This window comes from Kryptolebias marmoratus, linkage group LG10 (assembly GCF_001649575.2).
Source record: "Kryptolebias marmoratus isolate JLee-2015 linkage group LG10, ASM164957v2, whole genome shotgun sequence".
Classification (NCBI taxonomy): Eukaryota; Metazoa; Chordata; class Actinopteri; order Cyprinodontiformes; family Rivulidae; genus Kryptolebias; species Kryptolebias marmoratus.
Window position 1 is genome coordinate 18,965,605 of NC_051439.1, and position 19,396 is coordinate 18,985,000.

A 19,396-nucleotide genomic window follows, 5' to 3' on the forward strand; every position below is an offset into this window, starting at 1 on the left:
CTCTACTACTCTGTGCTTCAGTCCTCTACAAGCAAGCAGAAAAAACAAAATCACAGATTCTTGTAGAATAGAATAAATCCAACGTCAGAGCAGCAATAATTTATGATTCACTCTCACCTGAATCTAAAATCCCAAACCACCCACTTCTGTGACTGTGATAGCACTTTAAGACTTCTAAAAAAGACCTCAGCTTTCAGACCTAGTATGTTAGCTTTCAGCTTACTGTATGTAGTGCTCCGATTATCTTTGCAGCCTTTTACAAAGATCAATATTCCTCCTGTGGGCACTCATGGCAGTGTGAGGCATTTAAACTTGGATTTGACACTAAAAAAAAACTGTCTCTGGAAGCTGCAAGCCTCCCACATCCACATAACAAAACAGGCTTCACACAAAAGCTCGAATACAGCTCGGCTCAGCCAAACGTTCTGAGCCATAAAACACCTAACAGTGTGCCTTAAAGTTTTAGAAAACACACAAACTCCTTAATTGGTTTTGATGTGGACCCGTTTGGCTGACAGGGTCTGTAAATGAAGCTGACAAACGGCCACAGAGATGAATATCTGCTCTGCAGCTCTCTAAAGTCATTATGCAAACAGCTGAGGTAGCTAATCCTGAGCAATGTCCTCTATCACCCAAATACATAATGAAAAATATCACTATTCCCAAAAAACTATGAAAGCTGCTGGTTGTACCTGATAATAATAACTTGAATGTGATTTTCTCAGATCACATGTCAACTATTCTGGTATCTTGAGATAACCAAGCTAGTTTCATTTTTATAACAAGGTGATTATGGTGTAAAATGAGTGGTGGTTCAGTTTTATCCGTCAGTATCCCTGTCGTAGCGCAGGAGATGATCTATAGCAGAAATGCTTTGATCAGTGATAGATTCTTGGTATATTTTCAGCTTTAATCAGCAGCCAGCACCCCTGTTTTGATTTCTGATAAATTACTTCCCTTGTTTATTATGAACTTGAGGTCATTTCAAGTTGTCACACAGAAATTAACTATTCTAGATAATATAACTAAAAATAAAAAAAATCACCTATCTAGCATAAACAAGCTTCATCATCTCAAGGTAATGTGATAAATAACTCGTTATCTCTGGAAAACAAGACTCATTATCTCTTTAATGAAAATAATAACGAAGGAAAAAACATAATCTCAAGATGAGATCAATTATCTCGCCTGAATGAGTCGTTATCGCAAGATGAGAACTTATTTCAGCAGAACAAGTGACTTTATTTCAAGAACAAAAAGAGTATCTTAAGGAAACTATCTCGATGTACTGAGGTAAATAATTTATCTCCTGAAAATGAATGCCTTTAAACTTCAATATATATTATATCTTGCATACATAACCAGCTATCTGGAGAAAACACAAGTTATCTCAAAAACAAGTATTATCTTGAAGTATTTACATGAAGTACTTAAGAAAACAACTGTCATTATGTCTAAAACATGCATTTTCTCAGGATGGGTAATTACCTCAATAATTGAGGTAATTAACTATCTTAGAAAAACTATCAGTATTTTGATATGGAAATGCAGAACTAGTTGTCACAAGAAAACAAGCATTATCCCAGTAATGAGATTAAATAAATCATTATCTTTAAATGGTTCGTTATCTCAAGATATTAAGATAAATAACTATCGTGAGAAAATGAGCGTTATCTTTGCTCAAAATAACACTTTGACTCTTTAATTTAGTGTCTTCTCTCAGAAACGTTTGCATTTACTGCATGTGAGACCGTGCAACATGAACTCTGTATGTTTTAGCCTCATAAGGTTAGGATCACAGAGTAAGGTTTGTTTTAGTGTTAGCTAATTATTTAGTTGTCACTAATGTTGTTACAAGAGAATAGATCCAGATAAACCTGGAAACTACAAATCTAACGGCAGCGGTTCTCTGACTGCTGCGTGTTTGTTAAACCTCAGGATCACTGCCTACGGCGCGGCGGGCGGGCGCAGTGTGATGGCCATGAGCAGGTCGCATGGCGTCTACATGACAGGAGACTTCCTGCTCAGGAGGGGCGAGCTGCTTCACATCCTGGTGGGACAACAAGGAGAAGACGCCTGCCCCAATGTGAGTCCATACGTTCTCCGCAGCTCTCTGCTTCAGGTGTCAGGATTTAGGTTTGGAAGTGCAAGAAAGAAGAAACATAACTGAAGAGTTTCGTGTTTTGTTTTTTGATTCGTCTATATGTAGGCAACAGCTAATGCCATGTAGGAGGATAAAAAAAATATACATTTTTATGAATATTTTTGTTTATACCTGTCCTATTCAAAAGATATAAAACCCTGAAAAAAACTTCTTTTGTTGAAGATTGTCTTGTTGAAGAATCAATCCTCTTTTTATCCTCAGCTTTATTAAAAATTGTTTCGCTCCAAAATTTGATGGTATTTTAATGAAATAATTCTTCTTTCTACCAATGAAATGTTCTCTAAAGGCAGCAGCCTCCTCAGTGCTTTTGGAGAGGTTTTTTTTGTTTTTTGTTTTTTTTTTATTAAATCTTGCAACATTTTTTTCAGGGCATATTTTTTCTATTTTTTATAGCAAAAACATTTTTTCCCCAGCTCTCCATTCTGCAGAGCTTGTTTCTAAAATACATGATGTTCATTTTACTCATTTCTGAATCTGAACTTGTTGATGAGGACAGAGAAGAGGTTTCTGCTCGTGACTGTTGACTGAAAGCATGTTTGTGCAGATTTGACTCTACAGCGGGACATTATACTCCCACTCCACAAACAGTGACACTTTAGAGGAAATTTGTTGTTTAAGATTTCAGAATGATTGATCAGGTGATTGAAGGAGCCGATGAATGTCCAAACAGACATTAAACCTTGGTTTAATAAATATTACAGCAACATTTTAGGCTTACAATTTATCTGATTCTTTAAAAGTTTAAAGGCATTGTTGAAATCTAAGCTTTTAGCCTTTGTTCACTGCAACTAGCTGGCAAACAGCATTTTTGAGGGAGTCTCCAGATTGTCTCAGTGTTCTCGGTGGTTCTCAATTTCTTTTTTGGAGTCAGAGTTTTGCAGAATAATCACTTGAATTTTGAATATTTTGAAAAAGTTTGTGCAGCAAATTTTCTCTCATAACAGTCAGTCTCCAACCCATCTCAGCATCTCTTATATTTTGACTCCTGTCTCATGTTCAGGTTTAAAAACACAGTGATGATAAATAGTTATTATGTTAAAAACTGGTCCCAAACTGCCTATCTGTATTTCAAAAGTGTACTCCAGCAGATTAAGTCATAAATGTTGAGGCAACTGCTAAAGTGCCCACAAAGTTCTTTGTTTCAGAGTTTTTTTTCAGTTGAATTTACGAGTTATTTCGCTCATCCGGGAGCGAGTCGGTGACTTGTTGTGCAGCTGGTTCCCTTTAGAGCCCGTAATTTGGATTTGTGGGTTGTTACTGCTGAGCCGTATTTGTATTTTGTCTCCGTATTCCCACTCGGCTGGTTTGTGTTTTGTGGTTTGGTTTTCTAGAAAGAAAACAAAATAACAAAAAAAAAAGCAGTGGGTCCTGTCTGCTGCCATCCAGTTATTACTTTTTATCACAGCAGAAGTGCTCTGAACAGACAGCGCAGAGGGAGTCACAAAGTTTAACTGAACCGTTTAAACTTCCTTTCACTTCCCAACACCTCACACTTAGATTTCCCTTTGGAGATGATGAGAAAAACTCACACATATGCACACATCTCTGTTGTGTTGCTCTCTTTTCCCCCCTCCTCCCCAAGACACAAATTTAGTTTTAAAAAGTGAGAAGATGCAACAGCAGAGCGAGCTGAGAGAGAGGAAGATTGAGAGACTCCCTGGAATCATTTGAACGCTGCTTTTCAGCATCTCCAGCTGTCAGTCAGAGGCAGCCTTCCTCCTCGTCCTCTCTTTAAGACCCTTTAGAGTTTCAGCTCAGACAGATCAGGGAGTTTCAGCTCAGACGGAGCGAGGGAAACAAACTTCTGCCCCTTTGCTCTCCAAGTAGGACTGGCTCCAGGCTGTTCGGCATGATAGCACACAAGGCAGACACATCAATTCATTCAATCTCAGCTGGGTTAGTCCCCGCTTTTCACATCGTTCGCCAGCAAAATGTCCTGCTTCATTTACATAAAGGGGCTGTGACTCTGGGGAGCAGAGTGAAACAACAAGCTGCCTTCTTTTAGGGCTGCGCAGGAAATCATTTTTTAGCTGCAAATCGTTTTTGACTCATCCAGCCAACAGCTAAAGTGACAAACCCGCCTGCTGGTTTTTTTGTCAGACGTCAGTCCTGCTGCTGTCTGATTAATTCAGGATGAGATTAGTCAAAACTAAAAATCACACCATCGTTGCTGCTTGGGTTCCAGCTCCTCTGTGAGTGTTTCTGCTCCGGTTTTTGATGCTAAACTCTTGAACTCCAAGCAGCTGCTCAGGACTGACGTATCCATCTGACATCCACGAGGAGAAATTCTTCAGCAAACTGACATCTTTCTCCCTGGTTGCAGTCCAACGCCGTGCTGCAAAGAATCTGCCTGGAGCAGAGCAGCTCGACGGTGAACAAAAGTCAAGTGAAGGGAGGCGGAGGAGGAGGTGGAGGAGCGACGTATGTGTTCAAGGTAAGATGAGATGGACCCCTGCAGGATTATAGTTTTTAGACCGGACATTTAGGAGCAGCTCACGTGGCAATTTACAGCAGTAAAATAAGAAGACGTTTCCTCACAACCAGGCAGAGATCTCAAATATCACAACCAAAAAAATAACAAATTTACCGACTAAAACAAAATCATAAATCTGTTCACCCGTTTGTTTTGGAACTGGAGCAGATTTATGGGCCAGTTTCCACCAAATTATACTGGAAACTTCAGAGTTGGAGTACAAATATTTGGTACCAATACTTTTTGAATGATCTCCAGAGAAATATCCCATGCATCTTCTGTTTGTGTATTTTTATTCATCGGGGGGTTGCATGTATCTAACAAAAGTCCAAATAAATTGTAGTTAACTGACTGGAGCCGAGCTCATATCTCTGTAAAACACAATTACTATAATATTTCAAACGAGCCAATTGATTCCTTTAGCTTGCATAATAATTAGCTAATTACACCTATCTGTAATTTTTAAACAATAGTTATTTCTCCCATGACTCTGTTTAACATTTCTCAACCTGATTAATTATACCTCATAGCGTATATTGTTTTAATTTTCTATCACACAGTAAGTAAAGAGTCACAGTTAATAGTTTGTCTAATGTTGTTGAAACACCAATAAAATAAATCATTTAATTTGAGTCAGTGTAAACTTGCACCATTTGTTTATTCTAAAATAAAGGTTATTCAAGAACAGCAGAAAAAGAACTGCATGTTTACAGATGAACTGATTTCACTGATTTTTAATTAAAACTCATGGCTGAATCTGTTAATAAGAGCCATAAACAGAAAATTAAAGGTGAATTTTAAAAGATTTTGTTCAACAGAACTGGTTTAAGTGTTTCAAAAGGCAGATAAAATGCTGTAACACTGTATAAAACTCTTCAGGTGGACGGGGGAGTCTACATCCCTCTCGTCATCGCTGCCGGCGGCGGTGGTCTGGGTTACAGCAGCCAATCAAACAACCAGTTTGAGCAGACGGACTATGACCACAGCCAACAGGGTCGCAACGGGAAGTCCCACGCCGCAGGTACGCAACAACACACAGCTTCGACGTGTGTGTTGGTGAAAGAAATGTCCTGAAGGTGTTTTTAATACATCTTAATCTGGTTTTCAGAAACATTCCTCCTCTGAGTGTTTGTGCTTAAACACAAAACAAAAAAATGTTTTTTCACCTCATGGTGTTTATTTATACTGTTGCTCAGTTTCATAAAAAAGAAATGCTGTTTAACTGCGAATAATTCTTAATTTTAAAGGTTACTAAATCTAAAAAGTGGTCTAAAAATCTAAGATCAAATATAACAACAAGGTGTGCACGGACTGAGGTTTAAACGTTAGGATTAAACTAATCTATTAAGTTTTAAAGCAAATTTCCAAAGCTTCACAGAAATTCTGATTGCACTCAGTTTAGTGTGTGTGTGTGGTGAAAATGACCTGTCTGGTAAATTCTGATTATTTTAACAGCTGGGTTTTTTCATGTTTGTTTCAGCAGGAATGTAATTTTTATTATGGTGGTAAATTTGTTTAAAAGTGATAATTTGATTAATTTCAAATAAGGTTGTGTGGGGTAGTGATGAGCAGTCAGTGTCTTACCTGCAGTAGACAATCTCAGTTTGGAGAAAGTGAATTTTTTCAATTAAACCTAGCAGTTACACAATCTTAAACCTCCTCACTTTAACATGAGGCTGTTGTTTACTATTTTCTCAACCAAACAAAATGTATCCTGCTGCAGATCCACCAGCTGTTCTCTCCCTAACCAGCAGTTAGAATCCGACTCGTGCGATTCCCCTCCAGAATAAAAACAGCTCCTCCAGATTCTTTGCTTTCATAACTCCTCAAGTTTTCTGTCTGCAACTTGTTGTTTTCAGCCTGACGGAATAGCGAGTTATATACGGCTGATTTGCAGCAGGATACGTTCAGCTGCCTCAGCGCACACAGTTAGCAGGTAAACAACTGTCCCGCGTAAAAGTGACAAGGTGTGAAAATATCTAACACAGTGTTTGCTTCCTGAAAGACACCGTTTACTCACACCTGCCTCACAAATAACTCTCTTTATGTTGTGTTTTTGCTGCTCAGACAGAAACAGATTCATCTAACCTTGAGCCACTTGTGCTCAGTTTGATTAATCATTAATCATGATGAGTGTTTCTGTTTCTGACGGCGATGACTTTAAAAAAAAAAACTAATTTATGTAAATTAGTGGAATAAAAACGCTGCTCTGGCCCCACAGGGGGAGCAGCTCCTGGTCACCAGTTCTTGTTTTCACTGATGTGTGCTTTAGCTTCCACAGCAATGAAATGAAATGTGCTCTGGTGACAGGTGGAGGTGGAGGTTGGAATGACAGCGCTCCTGTCAGCCAGGGCGGCAGGCCGCTGGTGCTGGGGGGCCAGGGAGGGCAGGCCTGTCAGAAGTTCTGGCAGACCCGCGGTGGCTTCGGGGGCGGCGGGGGCGGATGCGTGTCGGGCGGCGGCGGCGGAGGCTACAGAGGTTAGTCACAAAAAGTTTATTAAACACCTGCACTGAGCCTGACACAAAGTTACTTTATCGTTGTGAAAATGGTTCGAAATATTTCAGCGTTTATTGTTTTATTTCATTGCAAAAACTGTTTGCATGCTAGTTTTTTTTAACCTTTTATATTTCCTCTTTCTTGTTTTTTCTCTGAATGTTGAGCTCAACAAGTTTTTTTTTTTAAATAAAAGTGAAGTTTTTACAGATCAGGGATCAGACTGAATCACTGGGGTCACTTTTTGAACCAATCAATCATCTATAAATCTAGCATTTCATTTTTAAAATTAAAGGACAATAACATTTATTAGTGGAATGTAATTGTCTGCCTAACTTTTAGAGTAAGATCAGTAAGCAGCCTTTTTGATCAAACCTTGAAAGTAACGTTATGCACAAAGGACAGACTTTGTTTGTTGTTTTTATTTATTTCATCATGTTTACAGAAGAAGTCATGCTGAGAGACATGATCACTGATTTAAATAAATACTGAGCAGACTTTAAAAAGTATGGATTTTAATCTGTTTCATTTTATCTGGAGTCTAAAAACTGTCTTTAGCTCAAATGACCTCCACTTTATCTCCAGTATCTCTGTTCCACAGGAAAAAAGCAGCTTTTGTCTGATTTCTGTAAGTCGTACAATAATCATTCATGTATGATCAGGATGGTTTACATCATTAAATCAGCTGTGAAACTTTCACAACAAGTTGCTGGACATTTTTTTGTCTTAGTTTGAAAAAAACAAGCCACTTTATCTGGTTTCACCTTTCATAAAATGTTTCCTTCAGCAGGGATCCTTCTCATAACGTCAGAAACTTTTTAACAATCTGAGCCTGACAGTAAGAAAGCTTTTAGCTGCAAAGATTTATATAATTCAAATAAAAGGTTGAATAGATCACAGAATCCTCCCTGAATGTTTTCTGCGATGAACGACACAAACCTACCACGAGTTAACTATAATCTCCTTGTTTCCAGGTGGTAACACCTCCATAGATGACAACCCAAAAGCTGATGGCGATGATGGGACGTCCTTATTCGGCCCGTATGGATCGCCCTACATTTACCCTCTGAAAGGTAATGTCTGGGGGGGAAAGTGAGGCTGTGCTTTAAAATAAGAAAAGAGGAATGAACTTGATGATCTGATTTGTTTTCAAGTGGGGAGTAAAATGTGTTTTTACTGCAAAGAAGGATGAGAAACTGTTTTTGTGTGTATTTTTTTTACTTTTCTATTACTGAAGCTTTGAAAGAAATCATAGAGCTGAATAAAAGACACAACATTGTGGACTGAGTTTATTTAAAAAAAGAAAAAGGCAGCACATATGGACAGATGTTCAGCAGTGGGTCATAAACTAAAGATTTTCACTTCAAATATAAATAGAAGGACAAGTTATTAACAAGCTTTGAGTTGGAGAGGATGGATTCATCTGCTGCACCTCTGCTTCATTCTTCATTCTAAAAGCTTGTTGAGCATTCAGACACCTTCATACATGAGGAGCAAAGTGAAGTGTGTGTTTGTTTTCTAATTGTTTCAGGCGGCAGTAAAGAATGTACCTCCATCTCTCTGCTGGTGCAGAGCCTGTTTGGACTCTTTCAGTTTGTGCTGTGAATACAAACCGGTTCTCTTATTGAATATATTCAAGTAATTTTCATAAAAATGCAAATGATTTTAGTATTCCTTGCAGCTACCTTTGTAGAACATTTTAAGGGGATGTAATAGGTTGACAATAAGTAAACAAGTTGAAGAACAGCATCACTACGAGTGCATATGAAATAACTTTGTGAATAATGGTCCGGCAAGATGAGTTTTTTAATGGCCAATAGCAGCTCTGATTTTTAGTTTTTGGCCTCCAAAATCTAATCATGTGCCGTTCATGTGTATTAGTCCACTAAATGACTTTTAAGCACCCTTTTCTGTTAAGATGAAGCGTACTGTTTTCACTTGTAGATGATATTTTGTCAAAATTGAGCATAATTCAGGGTTTTCTCATGTTGTGCCCTAAAAGGCCCCCCTACAGTAAACACATGGCTGTAATAAGGACAGAGCTGCCCACAGATATGCCTGCTTGGTTTGCGCAGGCTGATTATTGTAAAACAATGGTACTAATTGGTCTAATTAATGAGACAACTGATCAATTGATCCACCTCTATTTGTGACTAAAGTTTAAATCTAATAGTTTGGTTTGGTGGTTTGGAGCTCGATCCACTCTGAAAACGTAAAATCTGCTTCTGTTAGCCATCATGAGCGACAGCTTGGCATCAAAGCACCAGAAATTACTTGATTAAAAAACTGACGTGATTAAAATAAGTGTCAAGTGAAAACTAGAACAGGAAAAAAAAGGCTGTGAAATGGAAAAATGGAGTGTTGAATTAACAAGCGATTGATCTAAATCTGATCTGATTAAGACTGTCGTGATCTGACGGAAACAGCTTCACATTCATAATTCATCATTTACAAAACAAATCGTCGTTTATAAATTTAGGGAACTAACTCGAGGATGGGAATACCACAAATAGAAGTGATGAAAATGTTCACAAGTTATTAGAAGAGATGAAAAGTGTGAGACATGGAAAACAGAGTGATAAATTATCATCTGATTTGATCATCAGGGCTGTTCCTGTCGGCTGTCTACCATTCATCATTTGTTGACCTTACCTGGCATTTATCATCTGCAGAGAGGGAATTTTTTGTCCAATTTGGGAGATTTTCAAACTCCGATAAAAACAGAAGATTGACTCAAGAAGCCCCACTGTGTGCAACGACAGACAGGTAAATAGATTAAAAAACAATAATAAATACATTCAGCCACGGCTGCAGAAAACCTGTGAAGGCCCCAGATCCGTCCAGAAGTTTTACTGGTACTGTTGATGCTGTTAAAAACTGAGGAAAATGTACATCATGGCCAGAAATACTTCATTTATTTCATGGATGAAAAATAACAGCTACTCCATAGTAATTGAGTAATAAATTTTTAAATATGGTTTGAAGTTAGCCAAAAAAAAATGAAGAAATGTTACAGAAATATCACTCATTCAAGTGTCCAAAGCAATATCCATACATGTTTGAGTCCTACTTTCCTTTTATTAAACACACTGAAGCTCACACACCTCGAGTCAGCCACAAGGCTTTTTCATCCTGGGTGCGACTTTCAACTCAAACCTTTTGTAACCAGCCACTTTGAAGGTTTTCTACGATAATTAGTCTGCTTTAGTTTGAGCAAATTTATCTTCACAGTCCAGTCTTCAAGGCTTAAAATGTGGCGCCCCATCATCAGGGATTTTTGTTGAATAAAACAAGCATAAATATTAATAAAACAAATCAATTTCCCTCAGATTCGTGTCCATCAGCTGATTATTTGGTAAAAAGACACTGAAACCCAGTGGTTTCCAGTAACTTCTTTGCTTAATTCTCTTATTAGTAACTACTACTTCAGATGAAAATGAAATCATTAGAATAAATAATATTCATAACCACGATTTTACATAACTGTGCAAAAGTCCTAATCGGGTTTTCTGAAGGTTTTTTATGTTTTCTCTGACTTTGGCTGCTTCAGTTGAGTATCTGATCCTTTTGAGAGAAATGTTTATTGGTTTACTTCTGACCTGTGAATCATTCAGGCATAAAAATGTTTCCAAACTCCAGAGATGAACCCGTGTTGTCGACACACAACGGACAACAGAACCAATTTCAAATGTGTTGCCAGCAGCCTGTCACGAAGACCCACTTTCTTCCCGTTTCTCTATTTGAATCTATGGAAATTAGATTAGAAAAAACACTGAGGATAACACAGTTTGACAGACAGAAAATAGGATTTTAGCTCCAACAAAGTGTTTTCCAAAGAGCCGCTAACTGAAAATCTGACATGGAGTAAATGATCAACTTGAAGGAGGACGCATCGCTCAGGTTCTGTCGGGTCGTTAGTGGATTCTAAAGACTTTCAGATACTACTCATCTGATTTTAGGCCCAGCACTACCTCTTTGGCCACTTTTAAGATTTTTCTTGAAATAATTAGAACTATTTTGTTATAGAGAGAAAATGAATCGGGTAAAAAGCAGCCGAAGTTCAAAGAGCAAACTCTGAAAGACTTTAATAAAAACTATAAGACAGTTTGGCTGCTTCAAAGGCAAATGTCAGACTTTACCTCAGTCCTGTTAATGTTAAAGACACACTTCTCAACGTGTCCAAACATCTGACAGCATCATTACATTCTGATAATCTGAGAGTTGCATATCTTAAATGTAGGACTTGGACAACAGGACCACCAGAGTCCAGTCAGGTTTTTGTGCATGCCTCGTATGTTTCGTGCCTCTTTTAGAGAAGCATCAACCCCGTGAAACTGAATCCGATGTGCAGACGGTTTGCACCTACAAATATTTGTAAAACTCAGTAGAGAAGCTATCATTATTTCCTTCGCTCCGGCAGAAAAGTACCGTGGAGGAGCAGACAACATGACCGTGTTTAAAGATGCAGAACACAGAGCAGGACTCGTTAGTATGCAGTGAGCAGCTGGACTCGGGGCATTTGTATTCTTCCTCAGAAACCTTTCCAGTGTTTCTCGGTTAGATTTATGTATTTGTACTTACAAGAGATAAGAGAATCATGGGAGAAAATAGATTCTGCAGATGACTGCATTGGCTTTGCTTACTAAACAGGACAAGCTTTGTCTGACAGAGCCATAACTAATTCATATAAGGCTGCTTTGTCCCTTCTCTGTTTATAATTAGGATAATTAGTTTCTTCGTATCCAAATAGAATTAATATTGTTGCAAAAACACGTTTAAAACTACTTACGACAGGAAGCTGTAATCCCAGGGAGAAGAGTGTGCAGATTTTTAGCTCCAGAAAAAGATCAGAGCACAGATTGTGTTTCTGGTTCAAACGCCACCCATCAGGGTCAGCTGCAAAACAACTGGCTGAGCTGCAAACATCCTGTGTACAAACAGGGCTGCAAAGAATGGTAATGAAGCTCAATGCTCAGAGGTTTCTCCGTCTCACACACACAAAAATATTATAACTCCAACAGAAAAAAACAAGCAACAGAAATAATTAAGGTTTAGATATTTACATAAATGTAAAGCTTGTGTTGTTCCTGACTGAACTCAGCTTCTGCCAAGCTGTCTTTATGAATACGAATTTGCTCCAAATGACTGAATTTAAATATATGCTCATTTAAAACAGCAAAAGAGCATAACGTGCAACTTTGTGACTAACGCAGGCCTTTATATTCCCCTATTGTACATATAAGATTATCAAGTTTTAAATGTAAAAAGCATTATCTTTATTGCAACTTTTATCAGGTAAAGAACTACTGCTAAACTACTATTGTTTGTTAAAACTTTCTTCTTTTTCTGTTTTGAATGAGCTTTAAAACATAAATAACCGTCTGCATAAGAACATGGATTTAGCTCATCTTTGAGCTTCATGAGACATACAAACCTTACGCTCTTATAGATCAGACGTGTGATTAAAGAAAAAGTAAACTTTGACTTGAAGAGGGGAAAAAATTCTCCTTCAATCCTTCAAATAGAAAACTGTTTGCATTAATGATTTATGTGAACTAAAAGCACCTTCAGACAGACAATTACACTTTTTTGAGAATTGCAGTAAATTTGTTTTGTCGCTTTTTAACTTCTTGATTAGTTTCTGATCTCAGTGGCATGGTTTGTAAATCCTCCTTTGTCTTTTTACTCTGTGCATTTAAAATTTAGCAAACATTTATATGAAACTTGACCATGACTTCCTGTTGGAGTCATAAAAGACGAGATAAATAAATGAATAAAAGTACTCACTTTTTTTAAAGCAATTATATTATATTAGACTAACAGATATCTTGTCATCTCCTCTGATCTTGGTACTACATTAAGAACTTAAATCACAAAATGAATCATTTCAAATAAACTTTGTGCCCGCGGGGTTTAGCCGGACTGAACGGTGATGATGGTAGCGTTCTCTAACAACATGAATTTAAGTGACACTCATCTTGATTTCTGTACACAGATGCATTTGGAGCTGCTCAGATAACTATGAGCCATTTCCTCCATTCCTCATGAATGCGTCGTGACGCCGTTTGAATAATGGATCATCTCTTGTCTGTGACTCATCCCAGATCTTCCCTTGATTTGATACATTTATTCAAGACACATGTCTGACATTCAGACTGGGTTACATTTTTTGTCTTCTCTGAAATGTAGAGTTTATGAAGTCCTGATCTGTTGCTTGTTGTTTATTAAACTCTAATCCACAGTTTGTGGAAACCTGTGAGATCATTTCCTGTAAGTTACATCAGAGTGTTAGGGAACTTTTATTTATAAGAGAGATCCCAGATTTATGAGGATTTTATTTGAAAGGGGACGATGTACATTTAGCAACATGATGCACAAAATAATTGTCTTTCTGAGTGGAATAATAACCTCTGTGGGTTGCTCCTCTTGTAGTTTGCAGTCAACATAAAATGAACAAACTGTCAGAATAGAAGGAGCAAGGCCATGCAGAATCTTTGTTCATACTTTATTTTATTAAATAAACAGAGCATACTTCTTTAAAATAGAATAAGTTGTCCACAGAGTCATTTGCATTGAAAATATTCTGTGAAAAGAAGACACACAGCAAAAATTTGAAAATACACAGAAAGTGCATGAAATACTTTGTTTATGAAGCTGGTATTCCTGTTCAAACAGCAAAACAACTTCCCAGAAAACTTCGACAGCAGATCGTGCCGCTGCTAATCCCTGCTATGATCATAATGATGGCAATCAATATTCATTCTGTCGGCTTCATGCTTCATTTAAACTTTGTTTCACCTACTGCTGTCGATTTGGTTTTTTCTTCAAATGATTCAGTAGTTCCCTTCTCACTGAGCCGGGTTCAGGAAGCAGAGGCAGTGGGAGCTTTTAAAGGATCATTTCAGCCATTTATACGTGGGTCTCTGTGTAAAAGTTATAAATAATGTTATAGTTTAGTTTGGAGAAATGGTTTACACACCAGTCCAAATGCAAAGTGGACTGCTGCCATTTTAAATCAACCCCACTCTCCAAAATGTCATAGTTCATGCACACAATGTGTTTGGAAACTTTGCACTGCTGTTAATTGTGTGTTACACTTTTTTATGGGATTTTATGGTTACTTAGAAGGATAAATCGCACTAGCAGCAGATGTAGCACTTCCAGGGCATCTGGGTGTCACATCTGAGAGGAAGTTCATATTTCTGCCGAAATGACAGAAGCTTAAAAGGATTTTCAGGAGTTTAGATGAACGGCTATGATTTTCTTTTCTTTTGTTAAATTGGACTTGTTTTAAAACGGCTGTAAGATGCTTTAGTCTTATGTTTGAATTCACTGTTGGCTCATCAGTCATGTCGAACGTTATCTACAACACGTAAGATGTTGATTATTTATAACTTTTACAAAGAAACAAACATCTCATGTGTGACTCTGACTGTCTGAGGCTTTCATCCTTTCTGAGCTGATTTAATACTTTGCAGACCAGATGTGATTCTCCTGTGAAATGGTCCAGAAATGGTCCCAACTGAAATTTGAGTCTCAATCTAACCCTAAATATTCTGTCTTTGTGTTTGTGTGCTTGCAGCCATGGAGGGAGACGGCGAGGTGATCATCAGCTCGGCTCAGAACTGCAGCCACTGTGAGAACCGCGACTGCCATGAGAGCAAAGACGGCATCATCTGCCACTGTGATGCAAACTTCGTCCTGGCCTCAGATGGCGTGTCCTGCATCAACGCCTCAGGTTGGACGTTTCACTTTGGAGCCGTATGCCTTCTCAGTCCTTCACACAAATACAGGAAATGAGCTGAAACACACAAGATGGACTCAACTGTACTTTTAATAGACTGTGACTCAGAACAGATAATGAATTTATCTACGAAAGTAACTGAACCTGGGAGAGTCTGTGAAAAATATGCATATATATATATATAATTTTTTTTTCTTAATGGAGCTCGAGTTTAATGGAGCTAAAATAGAAAAACTAACTGGTGAATAAAAATGGATACACCTCTAGCTGTAGTGTGGGTTTTGGTTCTGTTCTGATGTCACATGAAATCTCTTAATTCTGACAAAATTTGACCTGGATTCTGATGTAGCAACATTCTTCAGTGGATTTTAAATGGGCTCTGGTGATTTCTGTGTAGTAATCCATGTCAGCAGTGACTAAAGATCATTTATTCTTTTTATTTGAGTGAATATGAAACGTAAACAAACCTTTGTGAGGCTGGAAGTGCCTCTTAATTTGAGATAAATCATATGTTTATGGATGTCAATCGGAAAATAATATGGCTGAGTGTCTTTATAACTTGAAACAAAATAACTGGGCTATTACCATCTCAACGCTATCTTAATAACCTTCAGTCTTTGTCTGACCTGCTCTATGATCTGCAGGTCTGATCTCATTAATGATGCCAGGTTAGAAAAGGTCACGGCTACAATACAATCTCTTTGGGTTTGCAGATTTGTTCCTCTGTTCAGACACGAGAAACCAGACCCCCTCCTCACCACTGAGGGGGGATTTACATGCAGCCGTCGTCTCTGCTCCCGAGCTCTGTTGTGTCATCGCTTTCACATCATTAATTAAGTCGGGGATCTGCGTGGCGAAGTGAATGTTAATGCTCCTCTGGGGAAGATAACTGTATAATTCTGTTGTTTCCTTTTGTCTCGCAGACGTGTCCCTGCTGCCTCCGCAGCCGTCCCTGTCCCACCTGGCTCTGGGTCTGTCTGTGGGGACGTCGGCCCTCATCGCCGCCCTGCTGCTGGCTGTGTCTGGAGTCATGATCAGTGAGTACCAACGACCTGAGAAGAAAGCTGAATGATCTGAGGTGGCAAAAACATTGTTTTGAGCACCCATAAAATCAAATTATTCAAGTGGTAAACACCTTGAGTGCTCTGCGTTAATATAATCCAATATGCAACAAACTGTTCTGACCTGTTCATAACAAAACAAGCATCAGTGTTTATAGGAATTTGATCCGAGGTTTATCCTCCACTGCAGGGACCTGAAATTAAAATTTATCTTGGTCTGTCCAAGCAAAAACCCAGAAAAATTTATATAAATGTCTCAATGCATGCATATACATATGAGCACATATTCTGCTTTTTCAGCTTTAAGTAAAATAAAGATCTTTTGAAATGTGTGTCACAACTCAGTTTGCTTTTAGAATAAAGGCCGCCTTTCATGCCAGATTATCTAAAATAATCTTATGATAAAACTAATATTATTTCATGATGAAGTATAGCTGTTTTGGTCGAACTTTACTGGTTATGTTTTGTGTTATCTCATGCAAATGCGTGAGATGTGTAAGTGCTTAAAGTGTGTGTCGTGGATGATACTCAGCTACTACTACACCCATATGTAGCTCGATATGTTTTATGAAAAGATGTCATGCAATGTTGTCGCTCTTGGAGAATGTGTTGGGAATGACTCTCAGCTACTAACTGAGTTATAATCATTTCAGTGTTTCTTTTAATGTTGATTAGCTTCTGCGGCCATCTTGAATTGGGTTGACTTCAAAAGTCAGTCAGTTGTAGATATACACACAAAGATTACCTTCTGAACATTTAATCATCCATTCACTGGTTCACGACATATTTCACTAACACAACAGACATGAGCAAAGACATTATCGCCCTGTGAAGATTTGTTGAATACAAATTAAAGTTTTTTCCCTTTTTTAAGCATAAAGTCTCATTAACACCTCCTGAGTTGGAGAGGAGTTTTAAGTTCAAGACAAACCAAATGAAATTTATGTTGACCTGAAACCAGACGGATTGCTGGACGTTCAAGGACTGATTCTGTCAAAATGATTTCTTCCATTTATTTTCTGTTCAGATTTTAGTAGGTATGATTGCTCATAAGATTTAATTTCATTGTGACACGTTACATTACCACTGTGTGTACTTTCTTCCTGCACAAATACACACAGACTACCTCAGTACATCCTCCCTGCTGGTCCCTTTCAGATGCCTTTTAGCCATTTGTTCTCTGATTAGAAAGTGAGCCTTGTGGTCAGCACAAACACCCGTCTGCCTGCCCGCTTTCAGCCAATAACGAGCAGACATATGCAGCCATTGAGCCATCATCTCCTCCACACACGCGCTCTCACGCGCTCTCACACTTACAGCTCATATGCAGACTCCCACTTTCACACATGTGTCGAGGAGGTGGAGACAAATGAGGACTGAGGCTGTGAAGAATGAAACGTGCTCATGATGGATAGCTGCTTAGCCGGCAGCTGGCGGCACTCGTACATTAGACAGCACTTTGTAAATAAATAACTCCCCTACACACACCTAAACACACACAGATAATCCTCCCCGTGACTAATATGTTTACAGCCCAGGTCGAGGCTTGGAGCACTAAGAAACGTGAGGCTTTGTGTGTTGGTGGGTGTGCAACAGATAGAAAAAGCCGCGTGTTGTCTGACATGAAGCGTGCTCATGAGCAACACTGAGGAGGAGGGTGTGAAGTGGTTTATTTATGCTTGATACATTTGTTTCTGTATTTAATGCGAATATTTGGGAGAAATTCAAATGCTTAATGTTACCTGAATACATTAAAGACAAACCCAGCATTTGATAAAGAAGGTTCAAGATCTCACGGATAAAAAAAATTCAATTTCACAGTGATTGTTGTTGGTCTTTAGAGAAATAATACTTTTAAAAGCTTTCTACTCTGTGCACTGTGGCTGCAAGCGATAATTTTCTACAAGAAGATAGGTTTCAGGGTTTTGTTTGGTTTTTCGAACTGTGGATATCTCAGCGGGGGAATCAAACGCTTTCATTTTCTTCTCACCAGTGTATCGACGTAAACACACAGAGCTGCAGTCCATTCAGCTGGAGCTGCAGAGTCCAGACTGCAAGCTCAGTAAGCTGCGAGCCTCCACCATCATGACCGACTACAACCCCAACTACTGCTTCGCCGGCAAGACGGCGTCGGTCAGCGACCTGAAGGAAGTGCCGCGACGCAACATTTCCCTCACCAGGTGAAAGATTTAAACTGTACTGAGATGAAAACATTAAAGCTGCACTCACTGGTCTGTATACAGTGTGTGTGTGTGTGCAGCTGTTTGACACGATGCATTAATTATGATTAACTTGTTAGACAAAACATGTATACATTTCCCTGTTCCAACAACCTGATTTAAATGTGTTATTTGCCAACTTCTGCACAACTTGATGAGATGCTGAGGAGGTAATTAAATCAGGTGTGTTGGAGCAGGGAAACGCCTAAAACATGCAGGAAAGCGGACCCTGAGGACTGGATTTGGACGCCACGGGTTTATTAGTTAATCTTCGAGAGTTGCTTCCATCTTAAATTTTAGTTTTTTCTTGAGCTAATGAACTGTCTGATTATGCTCACAGTAATAAAAGGTGCTAACCATCACTCAGTTCAACAACACATGGCACTTAAAAACCAATTAAATATTAGGAATTTAAATATGTGGTTTAGAATTAGAAATTGTCCTAAAATGAAGGTCAGAATGCGCGCTTGCTTAATTGTTAGGATTCATCTGAACAATTTAAATCTAATAGTCCTGTAACTGCTGCAAGAGTAAATAAAGTGTAATATCCCAAAGTGCTTCAGCTGAAGCCGATGATTTTCTTTTCAGTTTTTAATGTTGCTTTTCTGTGTTTATAGCTCACCAGCTCATCATTTTGGTTCTTATTCCTTTCAGCTGTAGTGTTAGAGAAGGAATAATCAAGTGAAGTAACTACATTTCTTAACAGAATGAGATGAAAACAAGTGGCTAATTCTCCCATATTTAAAGTAAAAATCATTACTGCTTGTTTCATAACTTTTCTCAAAGCATGATTATTATTACTATCATGTGTTTAACTCAAGTCTTATTGCTGTTTACTCTTTATGGGTAAAAACCTTAGTGTTTCAGTTTAGTGACAGAGTGTGTGTGACGGGTGTGTGTGTGTGTGTTTGCCTGCAGGGGTCTCGGTCACGGTGCTTTCGGTGAAGTTTATGAAGGTCTGGCAGTGGGGATACCAGGTGAACCGAGTCCGCTGCAAGTGGCTGTAAAGGTGAGTCTGAAGCTGCTGATCTGGTCAAACAACAGCTGAAGTTTCCCAGTTTGACTTAGTTTATGTCAGAAGTTGCAAAGAAATGAACAAGAATCAACATGTTTTTACACAATAGTTTGTGTTTTTCAAATCTACTCAAGTATGTTAAATCTCTTTTTTTCTTTCTATAGTTTAAAAGATTAAAATTTGAAAAGGAATTGCTCAGTCAAGTGCAGAGCTTTTGTCCGATTTT

At 38.4% G+C, this 19,396-nt stretch overlaps 1 protein-coding gene across 3 annotated transcripts in view; it reads left to right on the forward strand.

Annotated features, from left to right (window-relative positions):
* The window catches only part of alk (ALK receptor tyrosine kinase), a 323,506-nt gene that overhangs the window by 291,013 nt on the left and 13,097 nt on the right, over positions 1–19,396 (forward strand). For all 3 annotated transcript variants that reach the window (XM_017426185.3, XM_025008021.2, XM_025008022.2), the window contains 9 exons: positions 1,939–2,086; positions 4,488–4,598; positions 5,517–5,658; positions 6,948–7,115; positions 8,106–8,204; positions 14,714–14,869; positions 15,799–15,912; positions 17,930–18,116; positions 19,074–19,164. In XM_017426185.3, the coding sequence (XP_017281674.1) occupies positions 1,939–2,086; positions 4,488–4,598; positions 5,517–5,658; positions 6,948–7,115; positions 8,106–8,204; positions 14,714–14,869; positions 15,799–15,912; positions 17,930–18,116; positions 19,074–19,164 (1,216 nt within the window). The remainder of the gene's footprint in view (positions 1–1,938; positions 2,087–4,487; positions 4,599–5,516; positions 5,659–6,947; positions 7,116–8,105; positions 8,205–14,713; positions 14,870–15,798; positions 15,913–17,929; positions 18,117–19,073; positions 19,165–19,396) is intronic.